General features: G+C 41.5%; 1 protein-coding gene across 1 annotated transcript; it reads left to right on the plus strand.

The window, feature by feature from the left end:
- On the plus strand, positions 1-27059 carry SEC16A (SEC16 homolog A, endoplasmic reticulum export factor). The gene is given in 31 exon segments (XM_086624922.1): positions 1-2675; positions 2678-3849; positions 4435-4580; positions 7635-7720; positions 8641-8776; positions 9552-9750; positions 10473-10650; positions 11400-11542; positions 12380-12441; positions 12684-12822; positions 13066-13308; positions 13635-13732; positions 14435-14516; positions 14709-14826; positions 15068-15179; positions 16013-16118; positions 16601-16741; positions 16858-16971; positions 17638-17842; positions 18028-18276; positions 19005-19093; positions 20301-20459; positions 20690-20767; positions 21005-21061; positions 21753-21864; positions 22199-22336; positions 23022-23122; positions 23510-23584; positions 24211-24270; positions 25171-25245; positions 25766-27059. Coding segments are annotated over 31 exon segments (7347 nt in total). The 5' UTR covers positions 1-70; the 3' UTR covers positions 25835-27059.
- Positions 27060-27204: the final 145 nt, after the last annotated feature.

Below are 27204 nucleotides of genomic sequence, written 5' to 3' on the forward strand. Positions count from 1 at the left end.
AAGAAGGGGTCTACCTACAGCATCTACTACTAGTTTGTCATCCAGCATCTGACCCTGCCAGAAGGCCGTCATGCAGCAGCCGCCACAGACTGTTCCAGCAGGAGCGGCAGCTCCACCTCCCGCAGGCATTGCTCGGAACATGTACTGGAGAAACAGCCCGCTCAGTAAACGAGCAAACGCAGCAGCTGCCCCAGTGCAGCCTGTGACAGACCCTTTTGCGTTTGGCAGACAGACTCCCCAGGGTTCCCCTCTAGATAATCCATCCAAGGGCAATGCATTGGTTATGCAAAGTTCTTCCCCAGCAGGGTTTCCGCAGCCAGCCGTTGTGCATCCTTCACCCTCACGTGCAGGGGACAGTCCCCGTGGACCGCATACGTCCTTATCCGCTCCTGTATCTCAACCAGGAATAAATGCCAGTACGTTTTCTAATGTTCCGATTCCTTCGCCGTCCCCAGGATATGTTATAAATAGTGCTACAGAGGTGCATCCAAACGCAGATCTTGGACTCCGTGGGCCTGCAGTACCATTGCATTATAATACAGGAGCAGCAGTTGAAAATTCTTTCAGTGTGCATCCTGGAATGGTGTCTGCGTCACACAAACCTGGAGGTAGACAAGATATTAGTAGAGACCCAAATGACGTTCCTTCAGGGCCCAACACAACAGCACTCTTCCCTCCACCTCCTCAGCAGCCTGTGTCGCAGTGGAGGCCTGTTCCAGGTAACCTGCAGTCTCCAGTTCGTAATTTTGTGCCCTATCCTGAGCCGTCTTCTCAGATTGACGTTCATAACGTTTCTCAGTCTTCTCTTGGCACTTCTCATCCTCCTCCACAGACAAATTTACAGCAGGGTCCTGTACACCAAGGTATCCCCCAAAATATCATGCAAGCACCTTTATCCGTTGGTTGTGAAAAGAATGGGCCAAATGGCTCTGCAAGTAGCAGTCATCACATGAACAGCATCCAGCCTGGAAACGTGTTTAGGCAGAACACAGAAATGACTAACACTTGGTTAAGTCAACCATACCAGGAGCAGTTCTACCCACAGCCACCATTGCAGGACTCCGGTTTTGCCATTCCCCCAGCTCAGGAAAATAACCCCCAAACCCAGTCTCCAGATATGTCTGAAACATCAAATAGACCTATTCCCACAGATCAAGATTCAGGAACTCTCTCCATGTTTTTCAAAGGGGATGAGGCAGAAAATGAAGAAATACTTTCATCTGAAAAAAATTACGTAGTTGAGAATACGGAGTTTGACGCTTATCAGCCAAATTCAGCATCCTTGTATCACCAGCGGGTTGCAGCTAATGTTCTCTCTCAGGCGCAGATCGGTACAGGTTCAGCCAGTGAGGTGATGCAAAAAGGAATGGATGTCCAGTACTTTCCTAAAATTGTCAGTCAGCAGGAGACACAGGCCGCTCCGCACTCGATGTTTGTTGGTGATGACAAGGCACATGTAGGTGACGCGTCTGGGAGTGGTGGGTCGCAGTACGAAAATGTGGAGAACCTGGAGTGCATTCAGAATCAAGAAGTGCTGCCAAGTGAACCACAGAACATCAGCACGTCATCCCCTGCTGCTGGTCCTGATCCGTACAGGTATGGATCCTTTCCAGGCCAGATGCTTCCGAAGAATGCTGTTCTGAGCCATGCTGAAGGAGGACCAAATTTGGAGGCACCTGATTCGTTACCTCACCCTGTCCGACCAGATAGTGTGTCTTCAAACTACAGCAGCATTAGCCATAGGAGCGCTTCTAGCTCAGCAAGGCCTCAAGAGCAAGTTGGTACGTTTATTCAGCAGGAAAGTGGGAAACCTGATGAAGACTCTTCTGCTAGCTTCTTTAAACAGATTGACTCCTCTCCTTTGGGAGGCGATTCTAGTGAGCTAAACCTGGGCAAGAACTACCATAGTAATCTATCCCAGCCTCCAACTCCAAGTCCTCCTAAGCCTACAGGAGTGTTTCAGACAAGTGCAAATAGTTCTTTCGAACCTGTGAGGTCCCACGGAGTTGGTGTGAAACCTGCAGAGATTGACCAAGCAAAGATGGTGGTTGAATTAAGAGAGAACCACTCAAACCAAAAGAATATCAAGAAGAATACAGCTGCGCCAGCTGCATCCCCAGGCAATCTTGAACAGCCACCAGATAATCTGGAAACTATTTTCATGCCTCACCCACTGCCTCTTGCAGTCACTGGTGAAGCTGGAAATATGTTGCACTCTGGACCTGTTATGGAAAACATACAATCAGTATCTGACAGAAGGTCCTCAACAAGAGCTCAGGGAGCAGTTAAGAAGTGTGATAGCCCAGCGACGACTCTGTGGGCTCATAATGAGTTACCTAATTTTGGGGGAAATGTTCTTCTCGCTCCTGCTGCTCCTGCAGTGTATGTACCTGCCAAACAAACTGTAGAAGTCATTCAGCCACCAGAAGAAGGCCTGTCTCATCAGCAGCCAAGTAAACCAGGGACTATTGGTGTGCAGCTTTCCCAAGATGGAAATATATCTTCTGAAAATCTTGAGAATCCTCCCAAAATGGGAGAAGAGGAGGCACTTCAGTCTCAGGCAAGTTCTGGTTATGCAAGTTTGTTGTCTTCTCCACCTACAGAGTCTTTGCAAAATCAGCCTATCCTGATTGCTCAGCCTAATCAAAGCTACAACGTGGCTCAGCCAATTAATTTTCTCTTTCTCTATCTAATCAGCTAAGCAGCAGTGAAAACAATCAGCCAATGAAGGACGCTGGGGTTGGGGACAAGCCTGCCATGGGTCTCCAGACTTCACATGCTGGTGGGATCATTTCTGGGGAAAACGTGCCATTACCTGTCATGCAAGTTGGATCTCTGTTAGTGAATGCACTTCCAAATACTAATCTTTTAAAACATAATGTACTACAAAGCCCTGGTAATTCCTCTGATACTGCTTCTAATCAGCCTGCAAACTTGCTTATGAAAACTCCGCTTAATTTGGCTCCGGAAGGGCAAAAGAATGTTAATATGGAAGGTTTTGTTCCTGAATTTGCTAGCAAGCCATCCGTTTCTCCTGGGACGAGTCTCCCCAGTGGAAGTGCAGGTGCACTAGTGCCCCCTGTTAATTCTGTAGCACAGGCTAATAATTCTGCACATCATTCAAATAGCAAAGAAGCTGCTGCTGGAGTGCTCGACTTCACAGTATCACGGACGTTGGAGAAAAATAGTGCAAGTAATTCTGTACAGGTGCATAATCAGTCACTTTCTGGTGGTCCAGTATATCCTCAACAGTCAGCTGGTAGTGCTGGTCAGGTGGGTCCTGAGATGCATGACAAACAACATTTCTATCAACAGGTGACACAAGATGTGCAGCATCAGGCTGTATCAGACAGGGCCGTACAGGAAGCGTTGCCTTCTCCACCACAAATGCAAGTGGCTCAAATGCAGCAGCCACCATCTTCTGGACAGTCCTCAGTTCCTTCAAACTACCAGGCTGCCGCAGGGACTAAAGCCCTGCAGGCATCACAGCAGCGTGAGAACCAGGTGCTGAGTAACCGTCCTCAACTTGTGGGTCCCCAAGAGGCAAGTTCAGCACAGCTGACAACAGCGTATGATCAGACCAGTCCTGATAAGCAACTGGTGTCTGGACAGCCATCAAGTGCTCCAACTTCCACAGCCTCTTCTGCCCCCACCAGCAATCAGTCAGTCATGCCAAACGTGCACCAAGACCTGCAGCGTCCATCCCTGCCTCAGACTCCTCAGGATGCCTTTGGTCCACCCCACAACCCTTACTACTACTACAGACACCCTTATGATGCTTACCAGCCTCCATATCCTCCACCTTATCCTCCTGCAGACCCCAGAACAGCAGCTCATCTTTATTACATGGTAAATTTTTTTTTTCCCCTTCCCTCTGCCTCAGTATGTATTAGTAATTTTCATCTTTGAATTGAGTTTAAACGGATGTGTCATGATCAACATTCAGGATAGTGTTCATGCTGACTATTTAATTGTAGGGAAAATCCAGATAGCAGTTAACAAGACTTAAATTACAAAGATAATAAAAACTTGAAGTTGTTGCTGATACCAATTCCAGTTGGCACAGATGTCAGCTGATAGCAATTTATTTGTTTTTTTTTTTTTAAAAAGTTGGCAGTTATAACTGTCTTAGCTGCCCAGGTGTTCATATTTGCTTCCCGTCTGCTCCCTGAATTATTGACAGTTCAGCAGAGTGGCCAGCATGGTGGTTGAACTGCCTTTAGTCCAGACATAATGTGGGGTTTTTTTAAGTTTAGGATACTAACAGACTTGAACATAACTTGCCACAACAGATATCGAAAGCAATACTGTAGTCTATTGATCTGCATCTGTTCAGGTGTTGCAGTCGTGGTGTGTATGGCGATTTGTTTGTTATTGAAAGTTTGTTCTTGGAGGTGGGAAGCCTCTTACCTCACGTGTCAATCTCTTTTCCAGGAGGATAGCTACGGACAGTATGACCCACGGTACAGACACTATGATAGCACCAGCACTGCTTACATGGAGCCTGGGAGCTACCGGTACTCTGAGCCCGAACGTCCTAGTTCCAGAGCTAGTCACTGCTCTGACCGGCCGCCTTCGAGGTATGCAATTCCTAAATCGAGTGAAGATCTGGAATACCCTGAAGCAGTGAGCATGATGATGCCTGTGGAAGTTTTATGGCATAAGCTGCCGTAGGAACGAATGGTATCGAATGCCCAGTCTGGAGAGGATACGATTCCACAGGCTTGTCTGGTGCTAAAGCCTTATTACTCCTTTCATTCAGTTCTTTGGGTGCTTGTTGGCATTTCTGCCAGGCAGGGCGGACTCGGTGCTGACGTTAGGTCTTTTTCACGTGTGCTGTGAAGGAGCAGCGTGGGCCATGGGGTTGTTAATCAATACTGGCTTAGTTTCTAATAAATAATTATAATGGGATGGTTTATCAATACTGGCTTAGTTTCCGGCTTGCACTTCAGCGGTGCCCCCTAGTTCTGTTAATAAATGGCACTTTTGCACATTGGGCTGGGGTTTGTCTTGCACACGTAGCAGTACGTGTGGCCTGTTGATACACGGTGTTTTGGGTGTTCGGAAGAGAGAGGTGATGAATCAAGGGAAAACGTCCTGGTGCTGTGTCAGGTTAATTTGTCTGACGATTACTTCAGCTGGGTGGAAAAGCTTTCTCAGAAAACTCACACACTGTGGTCTGTATAGTATAGGTGCCACGTGGACCTGTCTCACCCACTGACTCCACTACAGGTTTTGATGCAGGTAGCATGTGAATTGGAAAACTTAAAAACCTCAGTCTGTCTGATTATATGAAACAAAAAATTTGAGAGGGAAACAATGTGTTCAGGTGCTACTTGTAAATATTAAACAAAAAGCAGAAATGAAATCCCTAGTATTTCTCAAACAAGAAGCAGCAAATTACCTTTCAGGGATTACTGCTTTCTGGTGATTATTGCATAAGTGATCTGTGTGAACTCCAAATTAATGACAAAATGTTGCTGTTGCATTACCTAGTAGGTAGGTTTGCAGGTTTTTCAAGAAAGAACCCCACTTGTATATCTGGAAATGATGAAACCCTTTGTAGTATTTGTCTGTTATTGGTAGTTCACTCATGGAACAACGTTCAAGTTAAAAACATAACATTTTACTTGCCACCTCTAGAAGGCTATAGGAGATGTATATTGGCCTCGAGTGCAAAACGGCAGCTGTAGCTGGGTGTGATAGATTGACTTAAGATGATGATAAAAGTGCGGTGTGAGACCTTGTAATGAGATAAAAACCTCTAGTAGCACTAGGATGGCACTCTTCCTGGTGTGTGCTCTTCTTATGTTCTATTTTTGTGAGTGGTTGAAGTTTTTTTAGGTGGTGTTTGGCAGATGAAAGCCTGTTGTGAGCAGCTCTGTCAGTGTCGATGTGTGATGTGACAGTGCAGTCGGATGTGGGCTGTGGTGTGGTGCTGCAGGGCAGCAGAGCCTAAGGGTGGCCAAGTCAGTGTGTCAACGTGTCTGAAACTTGCCCTTACTGTGCCAGTATTGATGATGCAGCTTTGTAAACTTCGTTTGGGAAAGGGAATAACATCTTTCTGAAAGAGACTGAGAAGGTTGTTTGGGTGGATAAACCTGATCTGATAAGATCAAACCTCCTCCTCTGCAGAGGTAGGTGCTGTGTTAGCAAATGTCCCACGCGTTGTTCCAGGGAGGAGCATCCCTTGACTTGCTGAGCCACTTTGGAGTTTGCACTGGCAGTTGTATGATCACTTGTAGAGGAGCATGAAAGTTCCCATCGCTCCGCATTGGCATTCAATATCTTTACCTCCTGTGTGTGTATATGTACATGTGTGTTTGTGAGTGTATACACGTGTATATACATGTATGTAGATATAAACATACTTGTGTATACATACGTGTGTAGGTACATCTGTATACATATATGTAAGACATACTTCATTTTTCATCTACCGTTTGTCTTGTAGCTTTTTTCAGAAATTGTGGGATTGTGTCCTAAACATGGCACATAATAAAGGCTCATGATTTTTCAAGTAATGGCCACATCTTTCTTTTTCTATCAAAAGTATTCTAATTATCTTTTGTGTGTGCACTGACTCATACTTTGATGTGTTGGTTTTAGTCAGGTTCTTGTTCTGTTCATTTGGACAATCAGTATTCTGACATGGGCTCTATAAATGAGTATTTTCTTCTGTTCAGTCCTCTCTGTTTGCTCAAATGGAAACCAAACCTTTCCTACGTGCTGCTGCCCGTTGAAGCCTGTTGAGAAGGGTGATAACCTAGAAGATGCCTGGAATTAGTTGTGTGGTGATGTGCTGTGTTATGGTTGCATCTCAGTGCTCTCATTTATTCACTGAGGTATCAAATGTAAGCATGTGCTAACACTCAAACATCACTGCATCTACTGAGAAGCTGAGGTTGAGAAAGACTTGAACGCAGGATGAAAATAAAGCATTGGTTTTACAGCAGTGCTGCCCGTCAGTGTTAGTTTCTGTGTGCTTGCCAGCCACAGGTTGGCATCAGCACCAGGTTGAGCAAGGTGATATGGTATCGAGTGCTTTGGCCAGGTACCCAAAGAAAGGTGCATTTTGTTTCTTTTCTGACTGCATTTAATGCTGGTGACAGATGCCACAAGGGCAGCTCCAGAGGCTGAAGCCCAGTTCAGAATTACCTGTGAGAGTGCTAGTTTGTGTCCTGGCCCATTTTCGTGAACTCTTCTCCAGACCATAGTCCTCTTTTCATCACCATCAGATGTGTAACAAAGCACTGTTAAAGTTGGAGGAGCAATTATTTCATTACTTATGAAGCTACTGGCTTCTCTGCTGAGATGGTTCAAAGGATGCTAATTATAGCAGCAGTCTTTGTGATTAGTTGTCTGTAAGTAATTAAACTTATCACCAAAGCGGTTTACAAAAATCTCTAAGTTATTGTACAGTAAGGGCTGTCAACTTTTGATGGCACACAACAATTCAGAAATATATTCGTTTGTAAAGTCTTAATTTTATGATTCTTTGACTTCCTGTAAATGCATTATTTGAAATATGAAACTCTACCTGGTGGCATATAGTTCTTAATATCTCCTGCTGGCTTTTTGGAAGAGATTCAAGGAAGTGTAAGAACGTTTTATACCTGTGCACTTTCTTTCAGGCAAGGATATGCTGAAGATTATTATACAAAAAGTGGATGGAGTGATTATTATCCAGGCTATTACCCAAATTCATATGATTATGGAGGTAAGGTGTCAAAACAAACTCTGAATTTTTTCTATAGAAAGTTGCAGGTTTAAACAAAAACTTATGGGGAAGAGGAACTTTAAGATTAGATAATTACTACATTTTTAAATATTAATAAAACTGATACCCTTTCCACAACCAGCAAGAATAAAGTTTTCCTTGCTGAAAATTGGGCCTACTTCGGTTCTCAGTACCATGCCATCTTCCTGTATGTTTTTCATTCAGTAGAAGCAGTAAATAGAAAGTAAATACAGGTTTTTTTCCTCACTACCAGCCTTCAGTTTGCCTTTCCATTGTGAAAGCACACCATTGTAAGTCTACAGAATAGTTTTCTTCAATGTGTTGCCAGCCTGTCATTCACTGGGGTGTATCCTTGGTGTGTAACCTGCAGGCAGACTGCTAAAGTAAATTTTGGGTGGGTGTACACAGAAACCGACTCATGACTAGAATTTGGTTTTATCTGTAATTATCTGAATGCTCATAGAGACTTACTGGCATTGGTAATCTGAAGATAATTGTTTGTGTAGTGCCTGGGAGGATTTTAAGCAACATCTGTCCACATCCTGAGATGTTTAGCATGCTGCTCTGGATACTGATCACAAAGATTCTGTTAACATTTGTTGAGTTACTATCATGTTATGATCGAGTTTTAAAGTTGTTAGAAAAGATCTATCTGTCTGATGGTGAACACTCTCCTGCATCTAGCTAGCTATAATAATCATATTTCTCTGAAAGGTGTGAAATTTATTTTTTAGGGTTTTTTTTGTTTATTTGTTTTTTAACTAAAAATTAGGGGACATGACTTTGGTTTTGCTATATGCTTCAGGACCAAATCAGCATGTAATTAAAGAGAAAGGAGTAGAAAATGGTTACAGGCAATGGCTCCTGATACCTAAATCATTTCTCCTTATTTTCCAAAGATCCAAGTCGCTGGGAACGTTACTCATCAGCATACGACCCCAGATACAGAGATCCCAGAAGTTATGATCAGAGGTATTGGTATGATGCTGAGCACAACCCTTACCAGAAGAGAGAGGCGTATCCGTACGGCAACAGGTTTGTCCATTTGATCCATGTTCTCTCGGTGCTTTTTCCAGATCTAGGGCAGCACAGGGCCAAAGTGCTGGTGTTGATCAGAGGACTGGTGTGTGTGTCTGAGTGGAGGGGGAGAATCTGGTATTAGTTTCTTCAGGGTTGAGTCCCTCGTAGTCAGATGTGTCAACAGAAAATTAAGTTATGGCAGTAGGTGTTAAGGCAAAGGCTGAGGCTTTGCTTGTGTGCTGACAGAAATACTGCTTTGTTTGCTGAAGATCTGCCCCAAAGCCTTCAAAATGTATGAACTGTTGTGGCAGTTGTATCTGGCACCAGAATTTCAGGGTATCGTGCAGCTTTGTGAGTAAAACCCTCTGAATATTCTGTAGGAATGCAGATGCATCCTGTAACAGACTATTAAAATGCAGTATGACGCGTGTTTCACAGATACATGATGCTAGTCCTTTAGCGTTAACATAGGTCGTTGAGGAAAAACAGATGAGCTGTCCTGTCACCCTTGAGAAAAGGATTTAAGGCTGTAGGACTTGTTTGCAGATTGGGTGAACATTCTGTGGGTTTTCCTAGAACAGACTCTGATGTTGGTCTTGATCTTGAATATTCTGGATGACGTTCTTGAAGAAATGTAAAACCTCATTTAAAAAAAAAATAGACCTCAATCTGTGAAATAATCTAAAAGCCCTTTTGAAGTTAGGTACAGTTTTCTTCGTGACAGGTACGCAGTGAAGTTACTTCCCTTGGGGATATGGGTGGCCATGTTCATTTTTGCTTTGCTCTTCAGACATGACCAATATGAAGACAACTGGAGATACGACCCTCGTTTTACTGGAAGTTTTGATGATGAATCTGAACCCCATAGAGATCCTTATGGTGATGAATTTGACAGGCGCAGTGTCCACAGCGAGCATTCCGGTCACAGTCTCCGTAGCTCCCGCAGTGTTCACAGTCGCCAGAGCAGTTTCAGCTCTCGTTCTCAGCAGGTGAGTTGCAAACGGTCACATCAAGTCTTCTTGCAGCTGAGTTGGGTCTTTGTCTGTGTTAGGGGTGGGTGAAACGTTAGAAATAAGGAAGTATTTCTACGTTTAGCTTGGGGAATATGTATTTTGAAAACGTTTATTCTGTAAGTTAAGGCTGTTTTGTAATATGGTTTTGAACTTAGTATCTATGACAGTTTTCAAGAGAACTTTAACCAAAATCAGCCCGCTTGCAGAAATGGAAAATTTCCTCTACTGAATCCATTTGCTGTTTGTGAGAACTTTGGCCTTGCCGTGCTTGGCTGTAGTTGATAATGTGGCTGGCTTTCAGCGTCCTGTCGTTCTTCTCATCACGAGCATGAATGCCGTTACTGAACTTGGGATCTGTTAAAAAACTAACTCCATATTTGTATGATGCTATTTTGACTTTAAAAGCAAAAACTAAATCTGACTGATTACTTACCTGCTTATGCCATAAGTACATATAGCTGAAAAATGCAGAGTATTTGGGTAATTTTTGAGTTGCAGACTTTGCTACTGGAATGTGTCATTTTAGCTGTAGTCTCATGCGTTACTCATCATGTTTCTTGGAAGTTGAGATGATTTTTTTCCAGTCTGAACTGCCAATTCATTTAGTAATATTGGAAGTCTGGAGTCTTGCTTGCAGGGTTGCTTGCTCCGTGTCGCTTCACGCTCTCTGCTAACAGTTACTAATATGATCTGTTTAGAGCCAGCTGTATAGAAGCAGTCATGATCTAACAGCTAATACGTACGAAACCACTGCGCAGGCGGTGTCGCTCCACACGGATTATCCATACGGTGGATATGCTGCTAACTTTGATGGACATCAGCCTTTTACAGATTATGGCTACCCGACTGAACCTGGATGGCCAGCTGTAGAACAAGGTATTGGCACCCTTGGGGAAGGAGGAGGGAAGACACTCTGCTTGTGAGGTTGTCTACCAGTAGTAGTTTGCACTTCTGTTAGTATTTTTAGTGTATGAGATGCCTTTCAGGTATTCATTGAGCCTGTTAAACAGGAAAAAAAACAACTGATTTACAGTGTCTGTACCTATGAACAAAGTGTTTTGTTTCCTTTTCAGTGTAAGGTTAACTTGCTGAAACATGGGTACATCACAGAACAGCAGTAGCTAGGCAGTGTTTGCTGTTAAATACTGCGTATTCCCATTTGTAAATGTCTTTTTTAGATAGCTTTTAAATACACTGCTTGTGCTTTGTGGGGAATGATTAAAGTTTAACTTAAACTTCAGATTTTTCCATCGTTTTTTCTCACCCTTTCGGTGCGGAACAAAACACTGTTTCTCTGGAAAAGCTTGGATATGTTGGAGTATATCATTAGGTCTTTGAAGATGCATCGTATATTTGTACAGAGGTGACAACAATGTGTCTGATACTAACAGTCAGAGCCCCTGCATGGGAAAAAAAAAAAAGTGAATTTTAAAGTTCTGTAGTCTAGTTTTGTTCTTGCTGTTGCAAATCTTAAGATATTTGGGACTATAATGGAATTGATTAATTGTTGCTCATAAAGTTTAGCCAAATTGAATGGCAGGGTTTTTTCCACTAGTACTGCGGGATTACTGAATTGGATAAATACATCACCAAGTTACTTATTTTGTCTTTTCTTCCCGTTTCAGCACCTTTAAGGCCCTCAACGCCTGAGAAATTTTCAGTGCCTCATATCTGTGCTAGGTTTGCTCCTGGAGGCTTCTTAATAAAAGTGCTGCCAAACCTGCCTTCAGAAGGACAGCCAGCTCTGGTTGAAATACACAGTATGGAGGTAATGCTTAAAAGAAAAAAGGGAGGTAGTGGAATACAGGTCTTTCTTTTGGAAGGGGAGTATGGAACTTGGATCTGTAGTGTCCTGACTTTTTTTATATGTCAACACATCTTTCTGTTTATCTGTTTGGGCTGTAATTGTAAATACAACAGTAGCTTTAAAAATTCTTTTCCTCTGAGAGATGATGTAGTCATGATCAGATCATCCAGCTCCTTAGAAATTTGTTCAGGTGAAATCCTTACATCCCAGAGGGGCTGGGCTTGGTTTGTTTGTAATCTGTTGCTGTTCATAGAGACAACATTGTTCTCATACGTTCTGTGCAGGGCTAAGGACTGTTTGTCATCTGGATAGACTGGGGATTAACTATGATGGGTGTATTTTCATTCTTCTTGCGCTGCTGCAAAGAAATGGAATGCTCAAGTTATGTAAAATATACGGAAGGACGGGCTTACGTGATGAAGGGAGAATTCATTGGTAAAATATCACTAGGAGGGAGCGGAATTCTGCACAAGTACTGGAACAGCATCAGGAAAATTATTGGACTTGGCAGTGTTTTCAGTTGGACTTGATGATCTTGAAGGTCTTTTCCAACCTAAACGATTCCATGATTCTGTTCTATGATTAAGGAGATGTGAGGAAGATGATTATGTTTTGCTACACGTAAAGTAGACTTCATAATTTATTATCTTTGTGCAGGTTGAACATCACAATATGTGCTTTGTTTAGGAGCAATAGACTTGATTACACCATGTATTTTCTTCAGATCCGGAGGTTTTATTGTTAAAAAGCAAAATTCATAGTTATGAGAATTTCTTATGGTTTGTATTTGTGTTTTAGACTATGTTACAACATTCTCCAGAGCAAGAAGAGATGAGAGCATTTCCTGGTCCTCTTGCTAAGTATGTTCTTACACGTTTCAGAAATAACCTTTGTGTATTCAGAGTTCATTTCTTCATCAAACTTTTAATGGTCTGCAAATTACAAGATTTAAACTGACTTAAAATATTTGTGGCTTTTCACCTGCTTAAATAATACATGAGCCTTAAATTTGTTCCTCATACTAATCACAATAATAACCTGAATGTTTACATTTGTTCCATTAAAAACTTTTTTCCTTCTTTGTTGCTTTTATTTTTTTCAGGGATGACACCCATAAAGTAGATGTTATTAATTTTGCACAAAATAAAGCCACGCAGTGCTTGAAGAACGAAAATTTAATTGACAAAGAATCTGCAAGTCTGCTTTGGGACTTTATCGTGCTGTTGTGCAGGCAGAATGGGGTATGTCTCACTGCTTGAATTTTTTTCTATCCTGAAATATTTTATACACAAAATGGTATTTATGTTAGACAGTAACACGCTTATAGTGACTTACCTTGGAATAGTTCACAAGTTGATGAACAGGTGGACTGGTGAGTTGTGCTCAGAGGTGCTGATCACACGTTTTTGTTGAAGTGACAAATAAAATGAAGGCAATATTGAAATAACAAATTTTTTATTTTTGTTTTTTCTCTACATATACAGACTGTCGTGGGAACAGACCTGGCTGAACTTTTGCTCCGAGATCATAAAACAGTGTGGCTTCCTGGGAAGTCCCCTAATGAGGCAAATTTGATTGATTTCACTAATGAGGCTTTGGAGCAAGTGGAAGAGGAATCTGGTGAAGCCCAGCTCTCATTTCTCACTGACAGTCTTATAACCACAATTGACAGTCTTGAGAAAGAGATTGAGAGATTCAGAGAGTTGCTGCTTTATGGCCGCAAGAAGGTGAATGCTTATACTGTTGTTCCAAACACTGCACGTGTCTCTCTTTGTATACTTATTTTTCACAAGTCTTAAAGCTCTAGGCATCAGTTGAAATCATTTTTGCAGCTTGCAGCACATATAATATTTCATGGCACTGCACTACACTGATATGAAAAAATGTTATGCCTTATAGTTTATAATATGAAACAAAATTATAGTAATGTGTTATCATTTGATCTAAACAAGCATTTTTTTATTCAGTCACAAAGTACTATAGTAAAACAATCATTGTTTATCTGAGTAGTATGTTAAGCTATTCTTGGGAAACTAATTTCTGTATTAATTAGGATGCTTTGGAGTCTGCCATGAAGCATGGTTTATGGGGTCATGCTCTGCTACTTGCCAGCAAAATGGACAGCAGAACACATGCGAGAGTTATGACCAGGTACTGTTTTGCTTGTTGATCACTGCCATATGACTGCCTCTTCTGCTAATGACTTCGTGCTCAGAAATCCTAATGTCAAAATCCTGAGTTATCGTTAGAAGCTCATGCAGGAATTATGCTTTAATTTTACGTGTATATTCAGTTGTCATTGTTACTTTTTTTTTATTTTGGGGCCTTCTGGCCATAAACTTAAACCCGAGATGTTATTGTATGCCACTTGTTCCATTTAAGGGGTATTTGAGCAGTGTCACCTGTGGGCTTGCTGGACAGGTGCTGTTAGTCAGGCTTTGAAAAAACTGCAAAAACCCAACTGTCAACTTTTGTTAAAGCCGAGTAACTCCGTCGTGTCCTTCATTCTCCTTGCCTGAAAGAAGCAGATGCTTTGTTTGTAGACAGAAGAACTTTTCTCTTGACTTCCTGAGCTTGCAAAATCATATACTAAGTCTAGTCAGCTGGCATGGGGAGAATCCTGAGGTTTTTCCTAGCTTGGACTGACCTATGTCAGAGTGGCAGATCCAGTTAACTAGTATTGTTTTGCTTTTTTAACTTTATCCACTGGGAGATTGCTTATATAGTGTAGTAGTTTCAAACAGCGCTCCCTTCTCTTAAAATAAGCTAACTTAACTGCCACTGAGTGTTCAAGTACATTTTAGCTGCTTACCCCATGTTTCTGTTTTGTTTTTCTGTGTAATGTCTCTGTAGATTTGCCAACAGTCTCCCAATTAATGACCCTCTGCAGACTGTTTACCAGCTCATGTCTGGAAGGATGCCAGCTGCATCCACGGTAAGATTCAAGTCTGAGCTGCAGCTGAGACTACAGAGGTTCTGCAGTGAGTAGTGTCGTTCACAACAGTAATTTTCCCGTGTGCTTTTCCTAGAATTGTCAAATAAGTTGTTTTAGTCCTTTTTAGGTTGAAATGCTTACCTATGCAGAGCTCCAGTCACTGATTTGACTAAATAATTCTTCTCATTTTAGTGCTGTGGAGATGAGAAATGGGGAGACTGGAGGCCTCATCTAGCAATGGTGTTATCCAACTTGACCAATAATGTGGACTTGGAATCCAGGACAATTGCTACCATGGGAGACACTCTTGGTAACACTTGGGGAATGAACAGGGTGATGACTGAAGGAAAAGCTTTCTGAAAACTTTACTTACTCGTCTTATTTTTTTGAAAACGAGCAATTGCTGTGTAAAACATAAAGTGGAACAGTTTTATATGAGTGTATCTCTGTTGTGAAGGTATTTGAATACAAAACCAAAACAATACGAGGCATAAATTACAATGTGCCACCAAGAGGAAATATCCTGAGTTCTGTCACTTGCTTCTCTACAGCTTCGAAAGGCCTGCTGGATGCTGCTCATTTTTGTTATCTTATGGCCCAAGTTGGTTTTGGAGTTTACACAAGGAAGACAACAAAGCTTGTCCTAATTGGATCAAATCATAGGTTTGGCTTGACTTTTTTTTTTTTTAAAAAAACACAACTTTAGATGCAAAAATTAAATCATAGAATCATAGAATCATAGAATGGTTAGGGCTGGAAGGAACCTTCAAAGGTCATCTAGTCCAACCCCCCTGCAAGGAACAGGGATATCTCCAACTAGATCAGGTTGCTCAGGGCCTTGTCCAACCTGGCCTTGAACGTCTCCAGGGATGGAGCATCCACCACCTCTCTGGGCAACCTGTTCCAGTGTTCTACCACTCTCATAGTAAAAAATTTTTTCCTAATATCCAACCTGAACCTACCTCCCTCTATTTTAAAACCATTACCCCTTGTCCTATCATAACTGGCCCTCCTGAACAGCCTCTCCCCATCTTTCCTGTAGGCCCCCTTGAGGTACTGGAAGACCGCTATAAGGTCACCCCGGAGCCTCCTCTTCTCCAGGCTGAACAGCCCCAACTCTTTCAGCCTGTCCTCATAGGAAAGGTGCTCCAGCCCTCTTATCATCTTCGTGGCCCTCCTCTGGACCCTCTCCAACTGGTCCATGTCCTTCTTATGTTGGGGACTCCAGAACTGGACGCAATACTCCAAGTGAGGTCTCACGAGGGCAGAGTAGAGGGGGAGAATCACCTCCCTCGACCTGCTGGCCACGCTTAATATCTTGAGAGACTGAGTTGCACTGCTCCCCTAATCATCACTAGCCACAGCTGGTTTTGAGATAACTATTTGATGCTCTGTCTTGTTTGAGGAGAAGTTACTGATGCTTTCTGATAGTCTTTTTTGTCAGCATATATAATCCTAATGTTAAATAATATTTTTCCTCTCCCATTCCCGAATAGCTTGCCGTTTTTTAAGTTTGCCACCAATGAAGCCATTCAAAGGACAGAAGCCTATGAATATGCACAGTCACTCGGATCTCAGCCTGGCTGCTTGCCCAATTTCCAGGTGAAGAGCTGTTTCTTTTTTTTCTCATTTTGGCAGGTTTTATGTGAGGTTTTAATCTCTCATATGCAATATTCAGCACAGCAAATATTTTATCCATTGTAAAATGAAATATTCATGGATAACATTGTGCAAGATAGCTTTTTTCTTGTTGTCACTTAAACCTTCTTTTTGCGTTTTTTCATCTGTGCATTCTGAACTTCTGAATTTTAAATTTTGTTGTTACCTTAACTATATTCTAAAAGAAAAATCCAGTAGAATGTGTTGGCACTAGCTGTAGACAAATAGATAACTTCCATTGGATACATTGAGTGGAAGAGGAGAATTGAATACTTTTTCCCTCTTTTTTTTTTTTTGTTCCTGCCTAGTATAGATGTGGTAATGGGATATCTGAGCTTTCAGTTGAAATGACAGAGTGCCTTTCATTTGATACTTCTAAGAATGTTCTGATCACTTGATTTATTTCACCTGCTTGCATTCTATAGGTTTTCAAATTCATCTATGCTTGCCGACTGGCTGAAATGGGACTTGCTGCTCAGGCTTTCCATTACTGTGAAGTGATTTCCAGAACTGTCCTTAAAGATCCACATTATTATTCACCTGTACTTATTGGCCAGCTAATCCAGGTAATGCAAGGAAGAATTAAGTATTTGTGGCTTCATATTGTTAGGTGGTAAGCTGTGGCTCAAGGTGCCTTTTGTTGGCTGGTTAAGTTAAACTTGACAATGATTTATTTCTTTAGATGTCATCACAACTACGCCTGTTCGACCCACAGATAAAAGAAAAACCAGAACAGGAATCTTTTATTGAACCTTCATGGTTAGTAAGGCTTCGACATGTGGATGGACAGATCAAGGTACAGAATGTGCTTTTCAACATGAAGGTTTCTCTTTTAAGGATTAGTGTAAATCCAGTTTTTAAATGGTTTTGTTAATACTCTTAATTACAGAAACATGTGAAGTGTCCTTATGATATATTCATGGCATAAAGTGCAAGTGGTATGATTTAAACCAAGTGAATTTACCACACTTTAGTGCCCTGAGATTCAATACAGAATAGTCAGAGGGTGTTGTAAATTATATGAGACAGGCTATAATGCAAGGACAATTGCAAGGCTTATTAGGTTGCAATACCTCTTACTGTAAGCAGAGGATATGCTTGCCAGAAAAAAATAATTGTGTGAATTAGTGTAGCTAGATTGTAACAGAGTGGAAATAATTACCATTTCTTTAAAGAGAAAATTGAACCTTGAACTAATTAACTAAGGTTTCATTAAAAACAACAGACAACAAAAAAAAACGCAAAACAAACAAAACAACACAACCTAAACAACCACAAACAAAAAAAGGCTTTAAATGTTTTGGTTGAACTTGGCCTGAAAACGGCTGACAACTCGTTTTTTGACAGAACACTAAAAAATCCTGTGTGCTATTTTCACTCTTAAGATTTTCTTTGCTATATTTTCCCTTGGTTATGAACTTAATGTCTGGTACAGTTAATAAGATCTTGCTTTTTTGTGCAGGAGGGTGCAATAGCTTATAACACAGACAGATCCACCCCACCACCATATGCATGTAGTACACCAAGCTCTGAATTAGACCATGCTAGTCAATGTGATGGAGCAGGAGTTGGCCGTGACATGGGTCCAGGTGCTGAAAATGCATTATTAGCATCCTTATTACCCAATATGGCTCAACAGATGCAAAGTGTGCAGCTGATGCCTTCAGGTTAGTGTTTCATATCCTTCTTCATGACAGAGAGAAAATAAATGCTTCAGGTTTCTGGTATAAGAAACCACTTAAAAGGGTGGTAGAAACAGTAAGATTTCTATATTGTATCATTTTATTCATAGGGTAAAAGGTTCACACACTGGAATTTCTCTTAGAACTCTCTTTTTTTTTTTGTGCTGCAGTACCTCAGGCTGTCCTTGATGGGTCAGGTGCTCTGATTCCTCCTGATGACCAGGAAGCTGTCCGGAGTGTCCCTTTCTATTCAGTGGCTTCTCAGCCTGTTGGTCCAGGACCTGGCTTTGCACCTGCAGGATTTTCAAATCCGTATGGAACTGAACCCTCACCACTGTATTTAGGGTCAGCACTACCACCAGGAGGGCCACCACAAGAAACTGAACCACGGTCAGAAGAGCAGACAAACCTGGAAACAGGTCTGTTTACTACAGCTTTCCTTCTTTAATTCCTTTTAATTTTTTTTTTAATTTTTAATTCCTTTCCCCTTTAATTCCAAAGGGGAATTAAGTACTTTGCAAATGCAAAATGTCTCAATATTTAGAAAGTAGTTAAGTCAAGTCTTGGGTAATGAAACTTGAAAACATGACGTACAGAAACATTGTGGAAAGTTATGGTATTCATCCTGCTTACTGGGCTTAGTTTAAAAGCGAGGTCAGGCTCAGCAGATTACAATTTAGACCCTAACAGGTAGTTTTCTGTATCATGGAATCACTGTTTGCAAGGTCTGTGATTGGATCCTCAGGGATTTCTGTCCTGGACATCAGCTTCTGAGACCCTGTAAGTTTTAATTCTGTGACAGAAGAACCTGACACATGTGAAGACAAGGCATATATAAGTTTGGCAGAGCTGTGTTAGAAATGTGGAAAACCTTAAACTGCCCCATACTGGTGTTTGCATCCCTCAGCCTGCTCTGGCCTGTGTTTAGAACAAACATAATACCAATGCAGGAGGAAAAAAAAAAAATCACAGCAACTGCAGTGCATGTTCTTTAAAAGACCGGGTTCTTTCTAGCACAAAATTCATCACTAGTGAAAATTTTTGCCTTTGAAGTGTTTACAGGGTCTCGGGGCTTTTTTTTGGGGGGGGGGTGGGGGGGTGGTGGTGTGTTCCTCCCCCACTAACATAATCTGATTTGTTTTTTAAGGAATGCAGAGAATTGCCCCGGAGTCTCCTTCACAAAACTCTTTCCCTGAGCAGAGAGAGGAGGATTTCTATGGCAGAATGGCCAGCATGGTATCTTTATTTCATACATCTCTTCAGCAAGTGTCAGCTGCTTTGCAGATCTTTGCAAACAAAAGGGTGTCTTGAAACTCCGTCTTGCTCTTCAACTAGACTTAGAGCTTAGTTTCTTCCCCACTGTCCTTTGATATTTATTCCAGTGAATGGGAAGAGCTAGTAGAAAAATTTTAGCCATAATTTTCTTCTCTAAAAAGAATTTTGTTTTAAAAAAGAGGGAAGAGTTTAATTTCTGCCCTTCCCATCTCTCAGAATGATTCTTCGTAGCTAGAAGAACTTGGAGCATACATCAGCAAGTGAGGCCCTAGACAACAGTTCTGCAACTGAGTTGTAAAAGCATAGTATTGACTACCACGTGGTCATGACTGGAAACGTGGAAGATGTTTATCAAAATCCTAAACCCCTTTTTTTAAATACATAGTATTTTCACTGTTTAAATATCACTGAAGTTGATACCTGCTTGGAAGTTAGCTTAGTCTTCTGTTTGAAATTGTCTGAAAGCATTAATATGAACGTTTTTAATAGGGATGCATTTGGTAACTGATAGAGGATGGGGAGATTTTTTAACTAGAAGTTAACCATACTTGTAGAAGAAACTGATGATTTTTTTTTTTTTTTATGCTTGATTTGCTATGCTAACCTTAGAGGAACAACCTGATTTTGGAGGGGGAAACATGCATCAACCACTCCCTGGTGCAGCATTTTTGTATCTTTTTCTCTTGTGGACTGGTTATCGTGCACAGCAGTGCCCTGATTTAACTCTGTTTAATGGACCAGTTACATGATAGTGCAGTTACTTGGCCAGACTTCAGCTCTTTTTCTGCACCTCCTACGTGTCAGAGGAGATAGGAGTACCCAAATAACCAGCTTGAATATCTAGAATTATGTGGGAATTTTTGATAAAAGTGAATGTTGTGTCAGATATTTAGCTGCTTGCCTATTAAGTATGTCCTGGCTTTATGTCTAACCAGGCACCAGGACGAAGATCCAGATCTGCATCTCAGTCTTCAGCACATATGGTATGCCACAAGCAGGCTGTTTCTTTTACTAAATATTCTTTCTTATTTATGTTTATTTTTCATGTGCTTTTTGTATCTCTTCCTATTACTAACTTTTCAAAGAAGGAATTTGTTTAGCAAGATTAAATGTAATCCATCACTCCAGCAGTGACAATTTTATACTTTCTTGTATGTTTGTAATACAGGGCTATGGGCGAAGATCCCGAACAACTTCAGAGTCCTCTGCTCATTCTGTGGGACGAGAGAGATCCAGCTCTGCAACAAAACAACCTTCTCCTTCTCCCTCTGTTCCTGTAGGAAAAGAGACTAAAAAAGAAATAAAGAAGGAGCCAGCACCTAGAAAGGTAAGCTTTCTAAGAAAAGTAGCTATAGCTGGAGGAGATTTGTTAGTCCATGTGGTAGCTCCTAGTCCAGGGTACTGATTTAAGAGGTCCTGACTAAACTCTTTGTTTCCATTTATGAGGTGCAATCTGGGCTTAGAATTGAAGTCTCTAACAGAAAATGAATTTTTCTTTTAATCTGCCTGTAAGGGCAGTGTTGAGATAATTAACCGAATAGATGAATTTATTTTTAGACTGGTGCAAACTGGTTTCGCTGGCTGATGGGAAAAGGAAAGAATGAAGCTCACCTTCCAGATGACAAGAACAAATCAGTAAGGCCCCTAAAAATAAACAAAATAAATCACAAAAATGTTTATACGTTTTAATGTGTTCAAAATGTTTTCCTGGATGACGGATGAACATTGTTTTGAGAAGTAAACAAATAGGTGTAAAACTTTCAAGATTATTCTTATTCCAAGACTGGCTTTTTAAAAAAATTGTTAGGATTTTTTTGTTTTGTTTAGCAGCTGTGTTTGGACTCCTAATCTTTGACTGTGATTTCCTTGTAGATTGTTTGGGATGAACAGAAACAACGCTGGGTTAATCTGGATGAACCAGAAGAGGAGGTAAAAATCTGAGTACTCATTATTTCTCCAAGTGGAAAACTGAAATCTGTACTGGCACACAATTTTCTTTAATCTGTTATTGGCTCTTAAGAGCTGCCTTTTACTGAATTTGGATTAAAACATGCAATATTTTGAAACTAATAAACGGGTTACGTGTTCTCGTAGTCTACATCCTTATGGAACCATTTGTACCTTTAGTTGCTAGTGTGGATCCGGTAATTGTGATTGAATTTACAAGAGAATTTACTCTAAACTTAGTTTGGTGTATGTCTTCTTAGAGGTTGACATCACCTAGGCAATTGCTTGTTAATTGACTTGCTGCAAACAGAATATAGGGAAAAAAAGTTAGGAAGAGTCTATAGTTTTGAAAATATGATGTATTGTAAAGCAAAGAAAATCACACATCCTGTCCGTCCTTGTCATTCAAGGATCTGTCTCAAAACACAAACAAGTGGTAAGAACCACTGCTGTAAATGTTTCCTTTTGGAATGAGCGTAGGTGGGTTGTAGAAATGCCTTGACATTAGTTATCAGATGGAAGATGAGGAATATTGGTCTGCACTAAAACATGTATGTCTGTATACTCAATTTTGTGTGCTCTGGAATAGGTAAGGAAAAAGAGAAGTTGGACAGTTACTTGGTTTAAAACTCTCAGTCAATGATGTGGTTGGATTTTCTTCTCATCCTTGCAGAGTAAGCCTCCGCCACCACCTCCGACAGGATTTCCGAAAGTTCCTCAGACTGTTCCACCTGGACCTGGAGGCCCACCTAGTGCCCCTGTCAACATGTTCTCCAGAAGAGCAGGTAACAGACAACATTGATGCCTGAAGTATGGAAGACTTCAGATTTTCCCTTGCATAAAATGTGAAGGCAGAAGTCTTGGCTTCTCTGGAGTTGTTTGGGAACAGTTGGCAGCTCAGTGATATCATGGAGCTGGGGCTCGTGCTGGCTTTGTGCCTAGCTTCTGTGCTGGGCTTGCTGTCACACCTATATCGTGACTTGGGTGTTACTCTCTGTATCCCTGGAGCGTTATTTTCTGATTCTGAAAGATGGTTTGACCAGCAGACTGGTCAAAATAGACATGGGGGTGACTAACACAGGGCTTACTTCTGTTATTTCTGGACTTTTTCTGTTTTAGCTGGAAGCAGAGCCCGTTATGTTGATGTCCTGAATCCAGGCGGAACCAAGTCAAGCGGTGCTGTTCCTGCACCGTCAGACCTATTTGCCCCCTTGGCACCAATGCCAATTCCTGCAAATGTGTTTGTTCCAAACTCAGGTGTGTCATGAGTGGATAAAATTGTAAAGAGGTCGTATGGTTATTCATGTCATGGTCATTTAAGTAATTTTTGCCAGTGTGTGTATTACGTAGCCTTTAGTGAACATTTAAGAATGTTCAGTATCACTTACTTCAGTGTGTTTTAGAAGCAGAATCAGTCTGGGAACTGCAGTAAAACAAGTGACTTAAAGCCCAACTCAGCGTGCTGCAAACAAAGAGGTTCTTTTTTTGCTTTCCTCCCCTCCCCCTGCCCCAGCTGCGGAGTGGCTAGGCCATCCAAATGGCTAAATTTGAGCTGTGCAGTATTCCTGTGTTGCTCAGTATCTCATACTGAGATACTGACACCTATTCCTAGTTGCAGGATTCCTATTTGGCAAAAGAAAGGGAGAGGTCTTAACCTGCACACTTGCTTACCATCTGTGTTGTTTTTTTTTTTTTTCCTGCTTTCACTCCATGCTGTCTTGCACAAAGGTTATCCGTATGAACTGTGTGCATCTCCTGCTTGCAGGCTTGTAACAAGACTGGGGCATCTAGAGACATTGCCACTGCCCTCTTTAAATTATCCTTTTCCTGGGAAAAGATTGGTACTGTAGAAATTCCGTTCTGCTGATGGTCCCTGCTTCTCTTTCTGTGAAATCAAACACTCTGGTATGGTGTGTTTGGCTGAATCCCATTTCCTTTGTAGTTCCCGGGGAGCCGCAGCCAATGGAAGGGAGTGATGCAGCAGAGCACACACCAGCTGCAAATCAAACCAACACAGATCCTGCTGCAGCTGTTGAGCCAGAGGTGGGTTAGAAAGAACATCTTGTGTCTATAATTCATACTTCTGATCAGAAAACCCTAATGATTCTGAGTAGTCGTTTCGTAGCCGCGCTATGTGCAAAGCATGTTGTTGTAGGGATTACATTTGTGTTTAACACTTTGGTTAAAGAACTGGAGAAGGGAAATGCAGGTGGAAATGGAAGTGGGAAGGCCATGAAAAGTTAGATTTGGTAGGGCTGGAGGTTCTGTGGGTGCAGTGTGTGTCAGGAAAGGTGCCAAGAGTGTAGGCAGAGCCACGCACTGCATGTTTCAGCTGGCTTGATGTATTGTAACGTTTTGCTTCAATATAGCAGAAATGTGAAATAGCATCACAGTAATGAAAATAAACAAAAGTGCATTGTTTTTCTTTAGTACTTAAACCCTGCAGTCCTTCCTCCTGGATCTGGACTTCCTGTTTCTAACCCTGATGGCTCCCAGTCAGGCGAGGTAAGGCTTGATTCGCAGTAGTTAACTAATTACTTTCGCAGCATATTTTAACCATTAATTTGTTGTGGACTTAACGTGGGCCATCTAAAACAACAAGTAACTGATTCAGTTGCTGATGACTAGCCAAGATGGAATCATGACTGCCTCCAAAACCGTGCAGAAAAGGCCTGTAAGTCCCTACAATCAGTTCAGCCTCCGTGTCTTACGTTACGTGCTGGTATCTCCTTTTTCTGTACAAGTAGACTTCTGCAAGCCTTTTTCAGAGTAAAATGTCAATAGCAGTTTGAGGACCTCTTCTTGCCTCCGTGCATGCATGTAATTTCACTAATATGAAGTGTGAGACACAACAAGGAGAATAGATGGCTGTGTGCCAGGCAGAGTAACATTACCTTTGTTCCTACTAAATGTTTTCTATATCTACATAATTTTGTGCTTTAAGAAGTCCTTTTGATTTAAACTAACTTCTGGCTTTACGTTGTTTTTTTTTTTTAACTTGAAGTTGGTTTAACCTTTGGCAGTGAGACTTTTAAAATTAAATAAAACAACTGAAAGCTTGGGGCAGTGACATGCATGACGACTTTTTTATTTGTGTTTTTTTGTATTTGTGTGTTCTTGCTGTTTTGTAGCTTTCGCGCTCTAGTTCAATGAGTTCATTATCACGTGAAGTAAGCCAGCATTTTAATCAGGTACATGTGGCTGGCCATTCTCATTTATGTTAGCTTATTTACTTTTCCCCTCTTTATTTTGCATTTGCTCAAATACTTACTAATGCTACTTTTAGCCATTTTCACGTCTTTTCATTTCACAGAAGTAACATTAAAAGTGACTAATGATGTAGTGTTCCTTTTAACACTCAAACAGGGTCTTCAGAGTTGTTTGTATTTATGAGAATGCATGTAATCCAGGCATGCTTTTTGTTTACGTTCATGTTCCTGAGAGATTCACTCAATAATTTTGATCAGTTCTTTCCTGGGATACCAAAGAAGTCAGCTGATTTTAAAAAACAACAACAAAAAAAACCTTAAACCCCAAAAAACTCATAAAAAGACTCTTGCAAACAAAACCTTGTCGTTCTGCTGCTGCCACTCTCAAATCGGTAATCCTACCGTTGCCTGTTTCATCTGCAAAAGCCCCTGTAGGAATTAAAGGAATGCTTCATCTCTGCTTTAAGTTCCAGCACTGTGAGGTCACCATAAAGGGGTGACACAAACCTTTTCTGATATTTCTCAGTAAAGCAAAACTTGACATAGAACGTTTATTTTGGGGCAAGCCCTCAGGTCTACTAACAAAAGCAGAAGGTACTAATGCAGTGCAGTCACGCCGGTGTCTTGTTTCGGTTTTGCATGCTGTGGGTTTTCAGAGCTGTTCGGAGTTGATGCATGTGACGTTGTTTGGCCAGTTCTTACGTTGAGCAAGTGATCTCAAAGATCTGGATGCAAAGCGTGCCAGCCCTTTTTGCAGTCGTTGCAATCTGCTGCGCTGCCCGAGTTGTTGGCGTTGTTACTGTGGGTATTTGCTCGGTGTGGCACACGTGGGAGGCAGCGGAGCTCTGCGGCTCCATAACTTCAGTACTATCTACTTTCTAGCCTGCCAGTGTACCACCTCCGGGGGGACCTTCAGCAGGAGCAGTACCCTTCTACAACCCTTCTCAATTTGCACAAGTGAGTGAAGGCCTTGTTTTTACTCGGAACAAAACTATTGAACAAACCCATGAGAGGGACCTTTTCCAAGGGAGTGTAGTGACAGGACAAGGGGCAATGGCTTTAAACTGGAAGAGGGGAGATTTCGGTTAGATCTAAGGAAGAAATTTTTCATTCAAAGGGTGGTGAGGCACTGGCACGGGTTGCCCAGAGAAGTTGTAGATGCCCCGTCCCTGGAAGTGTTCAAGGCCAGGTTGGATGAGGCTTTGGGCAACCTGGTGTAGTGGAAGGTGTCCCTGCCCATGGCAGGGGGTTGGAACCGGGTGAACTTTGAGGTCCCTTCCAACCCAAACCATTCTATGATTCTATGTTTTACTGGCTTAATCTGGAGTATTGCATATAGTGTGTTAAATGTGCACATAGACCAATCTAGCAGCTGCTGACAGGTTTGTGTTCAAAAGTTTATTGCCAGCTTTTTGTGTTTTGTCTATAGTATGACACTCTTACAGAACATTTTTCGTTCCTGTTCTCCTTTTTTCAGTCTCCCGCAGTCACTGGAAGTTCCAGACTGGGAAGAATTGGACAGAGGAAGTATCCAACATTGAAGTAGAATACAATGGCTTTGTACTTGGAATTCTCACCTGTGTTCTGAGTATACAAAGAACTCTTCAGTCCTAGGGCACGTGGTATCAGTACTAGCTGCAGTTGGCATGACAGAAATTTACTGATGGGTGGTATTTTTCATGGGTCTCCCTACTTGCACCTCATCTACGTCAATCATTACCAAACATGAACTATATGTAACTCTTCCTTTTAAAAAACCTGGCTAGAAATAGCTTCGCTGTGATAAAGAATAGACACGAGGGAGGAAATAGTTGCTGTCTGTTACAAAAACTATTTGTAAATTGCATAGGCAATTTATTCCAGAAGTTTATTTTAAACCTACTAGTGTGACCTTGGAAGACAGTTTCAGGGATTCCTTAATTTCTGAAGGATGCTCCCCTCCCAGCGGGGGCGGAACACGTCCACCTTGTAACGTAACACTCTGTGGCCTTAAGAGGACCATGCGGGATTGTGATGCTCATCAAACAGGACTCGGTTTGTCCGAAACGGGGGATGTTCACCTGGGAAATGCCTCTTGCTGGTTTGTTTTCCAAAGGGGGGAGGGGGCCACAGCTCATCCAAATAAATTGACCCGTATTGAATGAAAACTGTGACTGTAATCTAATACTAATCTGATTTGGATCTTGCCTAGTATGTATGTAGTTTGTGATGTAGACTACTTGTAAAGCAAATTGTATAGTCCGACAGGAGCTCTCTGTATAATAGCAATGCCGTACTCTGATGGGTGAGTGTTAAATTAAGTGCAATATGGTGACTTGCTTTCTCTCTCACTGCTGGCACTGCACAATTAAGGTGGTAACAGCTTGAAAGTTGTCCAAGTTTTTTCCTGTTGAGTGCCAGAATCAGCGTAATACTCTGTTCTTGAATTTCCCTCGTTAAAATAACCAAGGTCTCAAACAGCTAGCAGCTGGATTTCAAACCTACTAAAAGTAGATGGATTAGACCTCTACCGCTGGACTCGCAAATCTTTAGGTTTAATCTAGGAAATCTTGAAAATGGTGATACGCAACATTCATATTCTCTGAAGAATCTGAATTATCTGCAAAGAGAAATAAACTTTAAATATTTATTAAATCCTTAGGCCATGTTTTCTTTAGAACTTGCTACCAGACTGTTTGATTTTACTGGAATTTCTGCCCGTGAGTAGAAATAACGTGAATGTGAAATTGCCAGTGTTGGGCCCGATTGTTTTTTTGGTTTTGGTTTTTGTTTTTTTTTTTCTTTTCCTGAATAACGCCACTTTTCTGAGATCTCAATAGCCTTACGTGTGTCCTGGAAGGTTTGTGTGTAGCTGGAGTAAAACGCTGCTCGGGGGGATGAGAAACCTTTGCATAATGGTCCGTACTCGATTCCAGA

This window comes from Tauraco erythrolophus, chromosome 22, assembly GCF_009769465.1.
Source record: "Tauraco erythrolophus isolate bTauEry1 chromosome 22, bTauEry1.pri, whole genome shotgun sequence".
Classification (NCBI taxonomy): Eukaryota; Metazoa; Chordata; class Aves; order Musophagiformes; family Musophagidae; genus Tauraco; species Tauraco erythrolophus.